At 43.1% G+C, this 18,674-nt stretch overlaps 1 protein-coding gene across 2 annotated transcripts in view; it reads left to right on the top strand.

The window, feature by feature from the left end:
• The window catches only part of ABCA4 (ATP binding cassette subfamily A member 4), a 450,770-nt gene that overhangs the window by 208,896 nt on the left and 223,200 nt on the right, over nt 1-18,674 (top strand). For both annotated transcript variants that reach the window (XM_073593112.1, XM_073593113.1), the window contains exons 14-15: nt 1,552-1,728; nt 16,611-16,833. In XM_073593112.1, coding sequence (XP_073449213.1) covers nt 1,552-1,728; nt 16,611-16,833 — 400 coding nt within the window. The remainder of the gene's footprint in view (nt 1-1,551; nt 1,729-16,610; nt 16,834-18,674) is intronic.

Consider the following 18,674-nt stretch of genomic DNA (forward strand, 5'->3'; position numbering starts at 1 on the left):
AACTGTGTTCCCTAGTGCGTGTTCTAACTGTGGGGGGGAGGGGACTGACTATAGGAGATGACAGATCGCTGTTCCTAGCTAGTAGGAACTCACGACCTGTCTCTCCTCAGCTCACAGAATAGGGATTTGTGTGCTTACACACACACACGTCCCTGTTCTGGCTCTCATGCCCACGATCGCGCGTGGCCGACAGTCAGAGCGACCTCCAGCCACGCCCATCGGCACCCTCGCAGTGCGCCGCACCCGCTATCCCGCTTAAAGCGGTTGTATAGCCTGATTATACATTTTTACATACAGGTAATAAGGCTTACCTGTAGGTAAAATTAATATCTCCTAAACCTGTACAGTTTAGGAGATATTCACTTTGCATGCAGCCGCTGATGTCAGCGGCGCATGAGCTGTGAGTGCTCGGCTGAGGGTCCGGCAGACATTGCCGGACCTTGCTGGGAAGAAAACTCCTGCACGCATGTGCGGGAGTAACGTCATCGTCAGCCACTCACAGCGCCGGAGTCACAAACTCAGAAGACCCGCCAAAGGCAAAATGTCAGCTCCCTCGGCGTGGACCGGGATTAGATACCGATGCTTCATTCTAAGGTAAGGTAAGTATTTCATAATGAGCTAGTATGCGCTGCATATTAGCTCATTATGTCTTTGCCTTACAGGTTTTTTGTTTTTTTTCCCTGCGGGTATACAACCGCTTCAAAGGAGCCAACATACAGCTAAGATGGCTCGTGGGATCGTGCCGACCTGCCGCAGTATAATGACGACGGCTGGTCGGCAAGCCGTTAATAGGACAGCGCAAATGGCACTTCTGATATGCACTTCTGATATGCAAAGTTCAGCAGCCAATCAGAAATCTTCCCCTAACTGATCTATGTCTGCTTACCAATAAAACAATTTTAATAGTTAGCATTTCAGTATATTTTTTGAGATCTGATGCTCTTATTTTGTACCCTACCAAGGCCAAGGCAGCTTTGTAAAGGTAAATGAAATCCTATTTGGTACGCATGGTTTCTATGTAACAGGATTATGGCACATGAGCATTTAGTTGGGTGGTCTCAGGTAAAGTATGCAGGTTAATGTGATCAAAGAAAAACAGGATTGAAATCCTATTAGTTGCTCCCGTGACCTTGAACAGCTTTGACCTCTGTGAGTTTGGCCAGCTTTAGACAATAATACTACCCCTAGGGTGGCTTCTGTGGCTTTTCCTTCTTGTCAGCGTTTTTAACTAAAGAACAAAAAAAGAGAGTGATTGAACTAGGTGAACAAAGATATACTATTGTGGTTAGTGTCAAGTGACATCAGCCATTTCAGTATGGCATATGGGACATCAGGACATTATTTAGTAATTTATAAAGCAAAACAGAAGGGTTCAAAATATGTATCTAAAACAGACCAAATGTTAAGCCTTGTGGACACATATGGAAGGAAAGGGAACTAAAGAGTACTGCCATCCCAGTTTTTATTTAAGTCGCTCATAATCATTTTTTTTTCTGCTCTTTACTTTTGGTATTTTGCTTTGTATCACAAATGTACTTATCTTTCCTATAGATATTGGGATCCAGGCCCAAGGGCTGACCCACTAGAAGACTTTCGTTATATCTGGGGAGGTTTTGCTTACCTTCAGGACATGATTGACCATGGAATTATTAAGTCCCAGACAAACAACAAATTGCCAACAGGTCTCTATGTGCAGCAAATGCCATACCCTTGCTTTGTGGATGATGTGTAAGTTTGAACACTAAATGATATGTTAAAGTTAAAGTTAGAGTTGATAAACTTGAACCTACTTGCTCCACTTTAGATGTTTGCCCTCTGACCTTGTTTTAAGATCATTTCAAGTTTCCCAAGACAGTTGCTACAAAGCATATCTCTGAGGCCATGGCAATTATCTGTTTTTCTCATATGTTGATAAAGATGAAGGAGGAGAATAAATGACTCTGAGAAAATTAAACATATGTCACACTGTAATAGTATTTTCCCTGTAGCTCATCCTGTCAGCACACTTCAAACAATATGTAAATTCAGTGAAACAGGGATTGCTATTTGTGGGTGCCTACTGACTAACAGCTAAGAACTAGGGACTATTTTTACTATATTTCAATTCTGAAGCCCTGGTAAAAAAACAACCCTTGCAGCGGGGCTTCCCCCACAGTGCAATGGTCAAATGCTTGTTTTTGCCTAGGGTCCTAGAAAAAGAACGTTGACTTACCTATGCAGCTATCCCCACAGCCTCCTCTTTTCAAGAGACCAGGTCCCCCCAAACCTCTTTTATGGGGTGTTTCAGCCAGTAGTCACAGCTCTGGCATCATCAAGTACAATGGTAAAAAAACAACCCTTGCAGCGGGGCTTCCCCCACAGTGCAATGGTCAAATGCTTGTTTTTGCCTAGGGTCCTAGAAAAAGAACGTTGACTTACCTATGCAGCTATCCCCACAGCCTCCTCTTTTCAAGAGACCAGGTCCCCCCAAACCTCTTTTATGGGGTGTTTCAGCCAGTAGTCACAGCTCTGGCATCATCAAGTACAATGGGGGACCACCAGTCCTACATTATAAGTAAGGACACCGATGGCTTGCATACAAGCTAGAGCATCAGAAAGAAGAGGTGAGCGCCGGCTGCCAGGGCAGCAAGTTATGAGGTAAAAAAAAAGTCATTTTTGTTGGTACCCCAGGTAAAAATTAGCATTTAACAGTTGGATTCTAGGAGGACCCACACTGGAAGGGTGTTTTTTTCTTTTACCCAGAGTCCATTAACAAAAAGCATATACAGTATATTGTATACTAATGGATAGGATGGGGGATGGTTAAAACGCCTGTTGGATTGTCCAGGACTCCATTAGAAAGATTTGACTTAACATCTTCTGTTCTGCTGACAATGGTTCACCACCAGGCAGAAAGTGAGGGTAAATCACCAAAGACAAGAATGACAGGGCTAAAAATACTTTCTTTGCCTTGACAGGACCTTGTTCTGACACTGATTGTGGAACAGCTCTTAAGAAAGCTTAAGGTGCTTTACCACGTCATTATGATAGTTCGTCATGTTATGCCCCGTACACACGGTCGGATTTTCCGATGGAAAATGTCCGATCAGAGCGTGTTGTCGGAAATTCCGACCGTGTGTGGGCTCCATCAGACATTTTCCATCGGATTTTCCGACACACAAAGTTGGAAAGCAGGAGATAAAATTTTCCAACAACAAAATCCGATCGCGCCAATTCCGACCGTGTGTGGCCTGTTCCGACGCACAAAGTGCCACGCATGCTCAAAAGAAATTCCAAGACGGAACAGCTCGTTCTGGTAAACTTAGCGTTCGCAATGGATACAGCACTTTCGTCACGCTGCAATGTTAAAAATGGTTTAATACAGCGCAATCTCTTCTTCTTTATAATGTGCCAAAAATTAAGTAGTTTTGCTGCTCATATTCACACACACTTCTCACAAACTTATTTCGTTACTATTTATCGTGATTCCCTCAATATATTTTGATTTCTCACATCTGACAACATATTTTTGTATATTTTTTATATATTTTTTGGCTTTAATGTAGATTCTTTTTTTGTGTTTGTATTTTTTTTTGTACTCCCGAAAATGTTTGTGTGTGTTTTTTGTGTCAAGTTCCCACAACACCATTGATATGTTGTTCTATTTAATCTGTAGGAGATTGTTTGGTGTTGTTGTCCCTTGTTAATTTCACATTGTACTTTAGAAATGTACCTGAATCGTCACCAACAAACTGTCCTTTTTGGATGAAAACACACACAGGAGAGTAGAATTTACCTAAAAATTTTTATTAAGGGGTCACAACTAAACAAAGAGGGAGGCAACGCTTGAGAAACTGCAGAAGTGGGTGAAGCCTTGGACCCCCAGGGCAGACATTAATAATTTGAAAGCCAAATTGGTGGCCTGAGGAGTCCTTATCTAAGGGAGGGCAGTCTGGTCCCGAAGTCCCAGAGATCCGGAAAGCAGCAGATATCATCTGTGTCCCCAGGCTGTGGTCATACGAGAGACTGCAGCTTCTGTCAGACCAGACTGAACCCAGGGCCATCACTCTTTGGAGTTCCTTCCACGCTTCCTTCCATGCGGTGGCTGTGGTGGTGGAGTTGTGGCAGCAGGAGGAGGAGGAGGAGGAGGATGGTCCAACTTAATGACATCCGTCTTGGGTGTTAGTTCCCCACTCACCCCCTTACATAGGACTTTGTACAGAAGGTCCTCACAGAGCCTGCGTTGACCCTCCTGCATGCCCTGCAATTTGGTGGCAGCCATGCAGGCAAAGGCCTCTTCAGGAGTTGGTAAGGCTCTGAGGGACGCAGAAGCCTCCTGGATCAGCCTGAATGCTGAATCCTGCACGGGACTCGGAGTGGCCTTCCTGGCTCGTTTATATGGCAGGCGGAGGGGAGGGACCTGAGACTCAGTCAGGCTGCGACTGGTCCCAGGCTTCTCCTGGCTGACACTTAGCCCCGCCTCCTCCTGGCTGCCACTAATCTCCGTCTCCTCCTGACTGCCACATTCCACAACCTCCTCCTGGCTGAGGTCTTCCTGTGTATGAAAAAGGGACATAGTTTGAGTTTTTTATTCATCAATCACACACAATTTTCACCTCCTGACTGTTGCAAATTGAATGTTAACAAATATAACTGACTATCATTCTGAGCCCAGCATTTTTCATTCTTGTCCCAATTTTGGGTGCCCACTACTGTCTATTGATATGTAAAACACTTTCAATCAGCACTTAGTGATCAATACTAACATCTAGTAAACATCATTTATTTATTGACCAGAAATCAGTAGAACAATGCTATACCTGACTCCAGCTGGGCTCCTCCACTTCTTCCTGGCTGGAAGTCCCAGGTTGGATATCGGAAGCCTCAGCTGGGATGGAAGGAAGAGTGGAAGGAAGAGTGGAGAGGGATTCCCTGACTTCAGTGTGGTCTGACAGAAATCGCAGTCTCTCGTAGTACCACAGCCTGGGGACATAAACGTCATCTGCTGCAGCTCCTGATCTCTGGGAATCTGTGACCTTCTTGCGCTCCCTAAGATAAGTGCTCCTCAGGCCACCAATTTTGGATTTTAAATAAGGGATGGTTGCTGTGGCGACCACCGGCTTCACCAACTCCAGCAGTTTCTCCAGCGCTGCCTGCCTCTTCTGTTTGTGATTATAGTGGGGGTGTCTCACTTGCCACAGACAGGGCAGCTCCCTGTATTTGTCAATGAACAGGGGCAGGAAATTGTGGTCGTTGAACCCATCCATTTTCTCTGCAAGACACAACACAAGACAAACCCTAATGTCAGGCCAAGCTCCCCTAATCTTGTTACAATATAGGCTTCCATTTCGAAGCAGTATAGGCGCAAGTTTAGATCTTACCTTCGTTATCACGATCGGCGTCTCCGATGCTCCTTCCTCCGCTCACAGATCGTACGTAATACGCACGTGTGTTACGCTTTATACACACTGCGCATGCGTATAACTCCGCCCGCCCCTGACGTTCTTTCCAGTCTATTCCCCGCCCCTTTTCGTTCGGAGCAGTGGGGGAAGAGCACATGGCGGATAGACAGCAGGTGCGTGCTAATTGTAGCAACGAGGAGGAGGGGGAGGAAAGGCCGGAGCCTGAAACGTCCCGATCCAGAAGGAGATTTAAGGACTCAAATATGTCCTTTGGGGAGATGTTGGAAATGGTGGACATCCTGAAGAAGTCTGACTATGATGGAAAGTATAGGCCTTACCCCAACCCCAATGTCCGAAAGGCCAAGATCATGGCGAAAGTGGTCAGGAGTCTGCACCGGAATTTCGGGGTACAACGATCAAAAGATCAGCTCAGGAAGCGGTGGTCGGACCTCAAATTATGAGAACATGAGCAGTACAGAAAGATCCGGAGAGTGCTGCAAAAAAGTAAGTAGTTGTGCTGTGTTCCTATTCTTTTTGTGTTTATTACGTTCGTGCTGCTCCATGTGCTTTTAGGAACTGTTGTACAGTTTAAAATGGCAACTTTCATGTTCATGGGCACATTATTCGTTCGGATCCAACATTTTTCGTTCCAACTATAAAATACCATTGTTTAGGCCATATGCATTTGGCCACCATTTTGACGCCCTATACTTGTCTTCAAAGAATTGGGTTGTGTAGATGGCTTTGTTACTAGAAGGAAATGCAAACTAGATTCTGTGTAAGGAGAGGACACTCAGCAGCTGTTTACACATCTGGACACTGGAGCACTAGTGTGGGACAAAAGAACACCATTTTTATTAGGGGGCCACACAGGTGCTCCAGTGTATACTATAGGGGGGTCTCCATCTGTGAAGCTTGTACCAAACAGGTAAAGTATTGCAGCTTGACAAAGGACACTAAAAAAGCTACATCTTGGAACTCTGCTAAAATAGACAATTGTACCCCACTTCCAAGCAATGTTTCATCTTTATAGTTCTGCCATCAAATATCTGTGTACTAATTATACAATTTTTGCTTTACATAGGGGAGAAAAGACTCGGAAGACACCCCTCATCCAAGGAGACCAGAGACCCCCCCCTCTGGAAGAAGGGGAAATCCCCCCAACACAAGCTGAGCAGGAGGAAGAAGATGTGGTGGAACTAGTCACCACAACAGGTGAGTGTCTGCAACCACAGGTTCAGATAAGAGATGGATGGCGGCATTTTTTTTAGACCTAATTTATTTTGGGGTTCCTCTCTTTTTAGGTGATCGTGAGGTTGTGGATCCAGATCCTTTCACATCCGAAAGTGCCCAGATCCTGATTGGGGAGATCATGGGGTGTAATTTACAATTGGAAATCATCAAGCAAAACATCAATGATGTTATTCCAAAAAATAAAAAAATCATTGATGTTTTGGGGCGAGTTTAAAGCCCCTCAAAATCACTTTCTTCTTTTGTGTGCTACAATGTGCTAAATGTTTTTGTGATTTTTCCCAAAGCCAAATTTGGAGGATGCACACAGTGTGTCAACATGTGCTATCTGCCATCACGGGAGATCAATGGACGCGTTTTGGGGGTGCAACCCCTTCCTCAATTATAAAGTAGCTGAGAGTAAGGGCTTGCTCCCCCAAAACACATCCTTTGATCCCCCGTGATGGCAGCTAGCACATGTTGACATTGGCAAAATTGTGTGCATCTTCCAAATTTGGCTTTTCCAGGGGTGATTTCCCCCCATCTGAACGTAATATCAAACACAGTTCCTAAATACTCATGTATGATATTGCCTTCAAGTTCTACCAAATGTGAACTTTGTAAGTTCAAGATTTGTGTCTTTCTTGTTGGTTTTACACATACCTGTTTTATGTAAAATGGACATTTTGAGTTTTGATAATGCCACCACAAAAATTGGTATACCACAAACATGTTGGTTTTTTTTCCAAACCTTTGGTAAATGCACATGTGATTGTGCAGGTATTAAAAAGATTGTTAATCAAGAATGTGTGGATTATTGTCTCAACTCTACAACACTTTTGGGGTGATGTAATTGCTGTTTTCATTGCAAATGGGGGTTATTTACTAAGGGCAAATCCTCTTGGCACTACAAGTGCAGTTTCAGTGCATTTGCAAGTGTTTTTGCATTTAGGAAATAACAGCCAACAGTGCTTTGTATAAGGTTACACAATCACGATATTTTCTGCACTCAAAACATTTCTGTCAGGGTCAGCTAAAACAAACACAAGCAGTAAATGTCCACCAAGAATTTCTTTTTTTTTTTATTATAAAAAGGCTTCACAGATTGTCTGGCATATTGATAGCCCCCCTACCCGCAAAGAACTCCAGGTAGCGTAACCGGACATCACGGGCACTCAGGGAGGGCAAGCCAGGACGGACACTTTCAAGCGCCGTCAGTGTGGTTTGATGTAGGATTCCGGCCTCAGGCCCAACTGAGCCAGCATAGCTGGCCGAATGTTTCCTTAAAAAGTTATGGAGAACACAGCACGCCAGTATAATATGGTTCAGTTTATACTCCGCCATATGGATGGGTGTCATAAATAGGCGGAACCGGCTGGCCAGGATTCCAAATGTGTTCTCCACACTCTTCGGGCTCTGGCCAGCCGATAATTAAAAACCCTCTGTTCCGGGGTGAGGGTCCTCATTGGGAATGGCCGCATCAGGTGGTCCCCCAGCGCAAACGCTTCATCAGCAACGAACACAAATGGGAGTCCTTCAACATTGTCCTCTGGAGCTGGCAAGTCCAAGCTGCCATTCTGGAGACGCCTGTAAAACTCCGTCTGGGCGATGACTCCACCATCGGACATCCGGCCATTCTTCGCCACGTCCACATACAAGAAGTCGTAATTAGCCGACACCACCGCCAACATCATTATACTATTAAACCCCTTGTAATTATAATAGTACGACCCCGAGTTGGGTGGTGGGACGATGTGGACGTGTTTCCCATCAATTGCCGCAGTTAGGAAAGTCCCACCGCTGGGCAAAGTGGGAGGCCACAGTCTGCCATTCCTGTGGCGTGGAAGGAAACTGTTGAGGAAAAAACAATAAACATTACTATTTTTACTCAGAAACATGGCAAGCAGATTATACACAAACATTATGGGGCAACCTCCAGATAGCATTTACTAAGGGGAATTTAACAAGGCCAAAGTATAAGGTACACCTATCATATTCCCCCTCCCCCCCTCTCATGGGCCAATTCTAACATTATAGGGGGTGTGTGGAAATCTTGGACAGGTAACCCTCTTCACTTCATTGAGAGATGAATGCCTAAATAATGGGTATTACTTTGAACAGACCCTCCTTAGTTACACTATTGGCAGACCACTGCGGGAGGCGGGACGACGGGTCAGGGGTTTCATGCGGGGGGTGGGGCCTAAGTGCCCCTAGGACAAGAAACAGCACTGCATATTACACACCTGTGAGCCAGTGCACCACAATGTACAGTAATTCACTACTTTACTTTGTGATGCACTGCCTTTGAAGGTATAGTACAGTCAACTTTTTGGTGCATTTTTTTTTAGGCAGCCTAATCAAATAAATACTGTCTTTAGGCAAGCCATGTTAACAGCATAATGCATGTTAACACACCGCAACAGTGTGAATGCAGCCTAACACATAACCTCTGGATATATGATTTTCAGCTTTGGTATTTACAAATGTAGATTTTCAGGTGCTCATAAACATTAAAGTGAAGTCTCGTTTTTTTTTCCTATAAAAATAATAAACATGTCTATACTTACCTCCTCTGTGCAGTGGATTTGCACAGAGCAGCCCAAATCCTCCTCTTCTCGGGCCCCTCTTCTGTGATCCTGGCCCCTCCCTCCTGTTCTGTGCCTCCCACAGCAAGCAGCTTGCTATAGGGGCGCCTGATCTGAGTTACAGCTCTCTGTGTCCATTCAGACCTAGAGCCCTGACCCTGCCCCACCCTCTCTCTGCCATGAATGGCTAGCTGACTCTGATTGACAGAGGATCTTTTGGTCCTAGCAAATTTTGCTTTTTTTCTTTCTTCCATGCATTTTCTCCTGGAAGATCTACAATCAACTGCCGGGTTGGGCGATGGGCTGGATAATCTATATACAGTGGTCTCCCCAGGCCAGCCAGCGAGCACATGCAGACCTCAGCTATGACATAGCCTCAATGGACGGAGGCTGGCCCGCAAGTTAAACGTCTCGCAGGGTCGCATATGAATGGGCTCTGTTCCGAGTCGCAGCGGTCCCTTGGCCGACAGCCCCCCACTTCGGTGACAAGGAGTTCTGTCTGGAGGGTCACCTGCACCATGGATCAGTAAGTACAGTCCCCCCTCTCCTCTTCGTGTGGTTTGGGGTGGACGTGGGTACCCTCTAGGGATGGTCGGACCTGCCTGCAGGATCCCTCCTCCCATCCTAATGTCCCTTGGTTAAGCTGGGCTTTCCCCTCCCCCCACAGATTGGTGGGGTCCCAGGGCAGGCAGCAGGGACCCCTGGGGGTCTCCCCTGCCATTCTCCTTCTGGGTGGTGTGTGTCCTGCCCTGGCGGTATGGGGGGGGTTCCAGTGCAGAGGGTGCAGCAGAGATCCCTAGGTGCATGCCCTGCTGTGTGTGCTGTCTTGGGTAGTTTGCAGTTTGGGGGTCCCAGTGTAGAGAGCACAGCACTGTCCCCTTAAATGCCCACCCTCCCTGGTGGAGTACAGTACCTTTTTTGGAGCGGATCCTGGCAGCATGCTTCAGCATGTCAAACGGCCGGCAGCCATGTTTGGGAGGTCCGATGACATAACGGCGGCCATTTTCCCTTGGTTTGGCTGGTCTCCGGCAGGCGGCCATGTTTGTGGAACCTTGTGGAGATGCCTCCTCTTCCTCCTCTCTTTTCCTCTTCCTTTCCCGGGATATATGAAGTAGATGGCGTCCATGGTGTTGCTGGGTCCGAATTGCAGTGCTCCTCCGGCTGTTAGGATTGAGTCTTTTTGGGGGTCCCTGTATATTTCTCTCTCTGCTGATAGGTACCCAGAGCACTGGGGGATCCTTTACTGGTGCAAAAGATCTTTTTGTACTACAAGGTCTTCTTTTTCCCAATGGAGCCTCAGGGTCACTTCTCCCCCACTGACCCCCTCATGGAGGTGGTAGGACCCTCGGAAACCCCAGCTTCCCACGATCCTAGAGTCATTTGTATCCCAGGTGGAAATAGCATGTAGGCAAAAGCCCAGGAGGAAGCGTGCCCCGCCTTCCCCTGCTCAGTCTGTCTCATCTGATTCTGAGCCTGATGCCGCTGGGGACGAGGCCCATCCAGGGGGGCTTAATATCACACCCCCTGATCCGTCCGATAGTAAGGATGAATCCTCAACGGTCACAGCAGCGAGTAAAAAAGCGCCGGTGGACGCGCTTATTACTGCGGTGCGTGAGACTTTAAAAATGGAGGATGCGGCTGATGGGGCCATGGATGTGGCTGTGTCCTTCGGTAAGCATAAGTCACCTCGCACGCCAAAGGTGTTTCCTTATCTACCTTATTTTGATTGGTTGCTCCCATTCCTTATAAGTAAACCTAAGTCACCTTTTGTGATCCCCAAGTGTTTCTCAGTACGCTACCCCTTTAAGGAATCACTTTTTGAAAAGTGGACTACCCCAGTGGTGGGTCCACCAATGGTGGACCCTCCTGTCTCCAGGTTGAATAAAGCAACCATGATTCCAGTAGAGGAACCCTGTCCTTTAAGGATCCGGCTGACAGGAAAGCGGAGGCTATGGCAAGCAGCATGTTTACTATGGCTGGTTCGGCAATGCATCCGGTCCTGGCCTCGGCCCTGGTGTCTCAGACCTTAACCGAATGGGCCAAAGTTTTGCACCAAGGTCTGGGTAATGAGCAGGTTCCTGCTGGTTATGTTAATCTGGCAGACCAGTTGGTCTGAGGGCTGCAGTTTATATGTGATGCATCTTTGGATGCGACTCCCCTGCTGTCCAAACTTTCCGTTTCAAGGGTTGTTATTAGATGCATGCTGTGGCTTAAGAACTGGTTTGCAGACCAAGCCTCAAAGAAAGCGCACATTGATTTGCCCTTTCAAGGTGATCGCCTGTTTGGGGCTACCCTGGATAACACCATTAAGGGTGTCCAGGGGGAAGAGTACCTTCCTGCCACAGTCTAAAAAAGGGAAGGAGCATCATTGATGAGGCACTGTGTCCGTCGATTTTTGTACTCCCTGTAAAATCCATTTCTCTGAGTGTGTCCGTCGATGAACAAAAGAAAAAATGGGATTTTTGTACTCACCGTAAAATCCATTTCTCTGAGTTCATCACAGCACCCACCCCCTCTATGGAGTTTATGATACTTCTATTATTGCGTGCTACTAAACTGAATACCTAGAGCAGGCAGGGGGTTATATACTGACTGAGGATAGCCCATCGTGTTTTTTGTTCTGCCTAGTTCTACTCCTGCGATATGGTCGAGATTAAGGACGTGCTGTGTCGATGAACTCAGAGAAATTGATTTTATGGTGAGTACAAAATTCCCATTTTTCCACTTCTTGATTAGAGTTTGAACACTGCTGATTGGCATTCCTTGGATATCTTTTTATATCCTTTTCCTGTTTTATACAGTTCAACTACCTTTTTCCGCAGATCCTTTCAAATTATTTTGCTTTCCCCATGAACCCAGAAGCGTCAGTGCAGCACTGGATGAAAGATGCAAGGGTCTGTCAGGAGTCCAGAAACTCACTGACCTTTTATACACACACACACTAATAACAAGCAAATAGATCACAGGTAAGGATGGTTACCTTTAATAGCCATTCAAACCCCTTTGTGTCAACTTGTGTGCATGTTATCAGGCCAAAATCACCAGGGTATGTAAACTTTTGATCAGGGTCATTTGGGTAGTTTCTGTTCTCATTATGATTTAAAAAGAGTAAACACAGTTGATTGATAATACATGGCTTCAGCCAAACACTAACCATGAGTGAAAGAAATATTTTTATGTTATCATTCATATTCTCTGAAAAATGGCCAAGAAATCATAAATTCTGCCAGGGTATGTAAACTTATGAGCACAACTGTGTATATAATACAAACTTGTTGTCTCATGGTTGTTTGCATTGATTTTAGGGACAGCTTAGCAGATCTACTGGCAACTCAGTATCTGCCTTGGTGTCAAGGAATGAATGAATACATAGTTTATATCTAGCATTACAGAATGTGGAACCATGCCTCATGTCCTCATTTTTGACATCGTTCAGAATGTATTAGTGGAATTCATCGACCAAAAACGATTTAAAATATCATTGTGGTATAATAATGATTTAGTGGTAAAAGGGGATTATTTATATGAGATTGTCCTATGTCTGCCTGGCAGCTACTGTGTACACAATTACATTTCGTAAGACCTAGCAGATTTGTACTTACAATCAGTTATGCTCCTGTTAAATCCTTTGCTGGAAAGTTTTACTAGGAAGAGCTCTACCACTTCAAATAACATGTTATAATTAGATTCAGACTCCAAAAAAAAAAACAGAAATTATTGACTAGTGGAGTTATCTAACAGAATATCTAGGTACATTACATTTCTTGCCTTTGCTAGCTGCTGGGGTGACAGGTGGCCCCAGGGGGTGGTGTATAGGGAAGTATGGAAGAAAAGCAGTGAAATGCTTATATCTCCCCACAATTCCTCCTACTAGTGTAAGATATAACTAATATGTACTGTATCTAAATGTGGATTTGCTTGCAAGTTTTGTACAGATTAGGTTCACGTAGAAATCTAGTCAAGATTGAAAGTATTATGCTTTAATCAAATACTCAATTTTTTTAATGGTTAGTCAGCCAAATTAGTAAAAACTTGACACCCTGGCAATACAACGATCATGGATATTGGGGTAAGAAACTTTCACAGAAACTGAACAGTTTTTTCATGCATTTCTTTACCAAATGTGTAATTGCCCTAAATCCCAACATGGCTATTTATGTTATCTCAGGCTAATCTCACTAATATATAATGATTTCTAGAAATTCTATTGATAAAAGCATAAGTGTTTCCATTGTTTGTAAAGTGCCTCATCTAAGCATGCACAAACACGCACACACACATTACTAGCACTCCTTACAGCTCCTGTGTCTGCTGTAACCCACACAGTAATCCAAGGTGTTGACTGCTGGTGGATGTTAAGAGGTACAGTTGCTACCTAGTCCTGTGCTCAGGCCTAGGTATTGGCTACTAGACCCAACAACTGTCACATAGGAGGAGGTCACATGCTCACCAATACCTGAAATTTTTGGGAATTGCCGCTGGCTACGTCTGGGGCAGGAGCGACAAGGGAGCATTGGTAAGGTGAGTATAACTGCTATAGAGGAGGGGGAAGTTTACAAACACACTGTCACCTTGTCTTGAATGGGAGCGAGAACAGTGTCTTTTTAAAGATGTATAACTGAACTGTTTTTGAAGAAACCATATTGTTGGGATACTAAACCCAATGATTCTATAAGGGCTTTCATGTTTATTTACAGTCTTTTCTGTAAGCTAAGCATGTAAAAGAGATCAGCTCAAAATAAATGCTTTAATCAATATGTGTAAATATTTTATAAACCTTGTTTCTGTCCATAGCTGTAACCATATTTTTCAATAGAATTACCTTTAATTAAGCCTGCACTGCATTAAATCATACCGAATGGCTAAATGGTAGATAATACATGCTTTGGCCACCCCTGGTGCTCAGGATATTAAATTGTAACTCTTCAGAAGTAATGCAGTCATTGCTCAGCTGGCAAGCGCTGCTGGCACATTTCTTCTACATGATAGATCATTTTATTTCTTGGCATTCTTCATTTTTCATTTACATAATCACAATGGATTTTTCTGTTTACAAAGTCAAATGACTAAAGGATCTGCAAAACACAACAACTTAGCTAGCGCTTGTATGCCACATGGAGTTTTTCCAATAAATTATTATATTAAGTCATAACCATGTTTTTCATACAGTTTAATGTTCCTTCACTGCTGGAACATGGAGCAATTTATACAGAACCTATTTATCAGTATAGTACATGGTATGGTATATGGGACTACAATATAATCTTAAGCACTATATATTAAAAAAAAAAGACTAAAGACACATTTACTGTGTATTGTTGATCTAGCTATACAAAACGGCCCAGCTTTAGGACAAGCCAACATAAAAACAAATATTTTCCAAAAACTAGTCCCTTCTACAGTAGGGATTTGCAGTGGTGATCCTGATCTGACAATTGGATGTTAACGGCATTAAGGGGAGGCTATATAGGCTAGGAGAGCAACTTGACCAACGGATGGCAGATGTCTTCACAGCTACCAATGGCCAAGGAGTATGAGGAGGTGCAATAAACAAACTGCTATACACTGACTATTAAAACTAGTCAATATGTTTAGGACTGAAGGGCAAAGGAGATAAGATCTTTAACCCTTTAAAGTTATTCCCCATTCCATGAGGTCCTTCCGCTGTACATTAAATTTCCCATCCATTAGGAGGTTATTACAGTACCTGGAGAAAACCACACAAACGCTGCAAGGACATACAGGATCCATAGAGTTGGAATTAAATACAGGACCCCAAACGTGTAGGTTTATAGTATTAACCTATTTGTCATCATACTACCATTATTTTATTTCTGGGGAAAAAAAGAATATATTTGTCTAGTTTATTTAAAATTGAACTCCAGGAAGTTAACAATTTGCAAATTAATGAAGCCCTCTATTCATTAACAAAACATACATGTATTTTTTTATGCAAATAGTGTAAGTACACTGTACAGCAGAGTTCAAGCTGAAAAAGTATGCGGATAGGAGGAGAGATAAGTCCAAGAATAAACATTTATTATATTGCAGCTTGCCAGTCCTTAGATGTGGTAGCTGACTTAGTTTTTTCTGGATTTATTTCCATATTTGTTTACACTGAGCGATCCTTCCTGTCCTAGGGTGGCAACACTCACTCGCTGCACTGAATCTCTGGAGGGTTTTCAGCCTTGAAGAGAAAGTGTCCAAAGACTACAGAACACTTCAAATTTCCTCCATAAGACAGGAAGTAGATGTTCCGCAGTTCACTGAGGTGAACTGGGCAAGGCTGAGATAAATGCTTTGTGCACTGGTCCAAATCATTTGGTAAAGGATTATGGTGTGGGTTTTTTTTTCAGGGGTTGGGTATGGCCCCTTAGTTCCAGTGAAGGAAATTCTTAAGGCACCAGCATACCAAAACATTTTGGACAATTTCATGCTCCCAACTTTGTGGGTACAGTTTGGGAATTGCTCCTTCCTGTTCCACCATAACTGTGTGCCAGTGCACAAAGCAAGGTCCATAAAGACATGGATGAGTGAGTTTTTGGGGTGGAGGAACTTAAATGGCCTGCACAGAGTCCTGACCTCAACCCGACAGAACACCTTTGGGATGAATTAGAGTGGAGACTTTGAGTCAGGCCTTCTCATTAACATCAGTGCCTGACCTCACAAATGCACTTCTAGAAGAATGGTCAAAAACATTCCCATAGACACACTCCTAAACCTTGTGGACAGCCTTCCCACAAGAGTTGAAGCTGTTATAGCTGCAAAGGGTGGGCCAATTCAATATATCAAACCCTACGGACTAAGACTGGGCTGCCATTAAAGTTCATGTGTGTGTAAAGGCAGGCGTCCCAATACTTTTGGTAATATAGTGTATTTAACAGAACAAGGGAGCAAATAACAGAAGTGTATTGTTAGAGTTTCACTTTAACATATTCTGGTATTCAGGTGAATATCTTTTCTTACCATGCCACCTAAATAATTTATTTTCTTTAAAAAGCGGATCTAAACGATCTAAAAATAAGCACAGTCTTAAAAAAAAATATTTTAATTTTTTTATAAATTTATTTATTTATTTTTTTACTTCAACTGCCCTTACCAATCAGTTATTTGTATCTTTATTTTGTAATATAGGAAAGATGCTCTTTGCCCAGTCAATATGTATATGGATAGCTAGGACACTTATACCTGTTCACTACAGTGCTGTAGTGACTATGAACAAAAAGCCATTTTGCTTCTTTGTGTATCTGACCACTGATCAAAGATTACTAATGTGCAACGCTTGTCCAAAATGGTGTTTTGAATTGGCCCACTAGTTTATGTGGCATCTAGTATCATAGCCTTTAGGTGTGACACATGTAATGCTTTTTTTTTTTTTATAGATTTTAATGTTTATATTTTTTTTTGTTTGCAGCTTTATGATCACACTGAATCGCTGTTTCCCAATTTTTATGGTGTTGTCTTGGATATACACTGTCTCCATGTTGGTGAAGGACATTGTTCTTGAAAAGGAACTGCGTCTGAAAGAGACCATGAAAAATTTGGGTGTTACTAATGATGTCATTTGGTTGACATGGTTCATTGATAGTTTATGCGTCATGACCCTTAGTACCTTACTTCTCACCATTGTTATTGTGGTAAGTTCCAACTCAAGTTATGTGTTGTGGTTTAGATTGTACCCATCACATCCACTGAAAACAAACATTAATGCTAAAGTGTACCTGTATTTTGATGCATTTGACAAATTAACATCTTTCTGCTTGTAAGGACCCTGGACATTAGTCCAAGGCTGCATACAAGTCCTTCACTTCTCTAAAAGTCAAGGTTAAAAAAATTAAACAAAAGTGTTGTCCGAAGCAGCATTTTTCAACTCTGTTTTCCCATAGTACTGAACATTTTAGAATCTACATTAAATTTGAGCCATTCCCCAACCCTCCTTATTACAATAACCTTACCAAAACCTCACCCAATTTCAGTTATTTTTGGTCTGAAATCTGGATTGTCCCATAAAAAATATATTGGAAAGTATATTTTACTTTGCAGGTTTTTATTAGGTTGGTTGGCCAGTGAGCTTACACCATATCCAAGGTAGGTTGGTGGAGACTGGAAGGAAAATACTTTAGAAAAGGATAGACTCTCAGAAGTTGATGCAAGAATTTGCCACCATTCCTAAACAGTACAAGAAAAACCTCAGGCAAATTGGATTTTAAGGGTAAAATCAATTTGAAAAATTATATTAATTAAAAAATACAAATTTTATTCTGCAAAAAGATTAAAAAACAATTTGTACAAAGAACAACATAAAGACAGCACAATCACAGTGTATTACAGTAATGACAAAAAATCCCACTACACAGATGCTCCTTATCCATGAGTGAGATTCCAACGCGTTTCTAAATGGTTAATTATACAATCTTCCTCAGGGAAAATTTTTGCCATTTAAAAATAGTGATTGACATAAGAATTTCCAATGCTTCATCGGACATCCACCCGATCTGTATAGGCCTTTTATCGTGCAAAGAAACCCCCGGATATTATGATCCAAGAGAGGCACCAAATTAAAGAGGCGGGAAACCGCCTTATCGAAAATGTAAGCAGCAGTAATGTGGAAATACGAAATTTTGCAAGTTGCGATATCCCAACTGAGAAGTATATGGCAGGATTTGCTTCAAAAGAGGGGCGAAATTTAAACCACTCGGGATAAAACAAAAAATCCCAACCCTGGAAGATGATGGGAAAGGAGAGTATAGGGATCATCAAACTTTGCCGTGTGTCTCCCCCACAGATGAAACTAGGGCAGCCCAAACCACAGAAGCAGCCAAAAGAAGAGGGGATTACCCCTCTATTGTTGAAAACAAGAGCAAGATGGTATATTGTTCCTCAGACAAAGTGTCATCGGATGAAGAATTGTGCTGTCTATGTTTGTTCTTTGTACAAATTGTTTTTAATCTTTTTGTAGAATAAAATTTGTATTTTTTAATGAATATAATTTTTCAAATTGATTTTGCCCTTAAAATACCATTTGCCTGATGTTTTTCTTGGAAGGAAAATACTTTTACAGAACCACATCCCACTTATGGGAACTACGAAAGGGTAAGAGTCAACTGGACTTCCAAGGTGCCAAATGAACACAAATTAAATTGGATGTAAACCCAATGTCATCTTTTCTATACTACTGCCATAGGGGTTATCTATAAGGATATACATGCCTCCTGCATGTATCTTTACCTGTCAAATGTCTCCCCTCTGTCTGTTATTAGACCCGAAAAACTGCATATTCTGTGGGTGGGTCTGTTGTCTGGTGCTCGGTGGGTGGAGTCGTGATGTCAGTAGACTCCCCGCCCACCTCTACACTCCCCTTGTGAATATGCATTTTCTCCTGTGTATTTCTTACACTGAACTTCTGCTGAACTTCTGCTATGATCACTAACATCCAGTGAAAAGACAGAAAAGTAACCACGTGACTTCAGCATGCCAA

Source organism: Aquarana catesbeiana, linkage group LG07 (assembly GCF_042186555.1).
Source record: "Aquarana catesbeiana isolate 2022-GZ linkage group LG07, ASM4218655v1, whole genome shotgun sequence".
In the NCBI taxonomy this organism is placed as follows: Eukaryota; Metazoa; Chordata; class Amphibia; order Anura; family Ranidae; genus Aquarana; species Aquarana catesbeiana.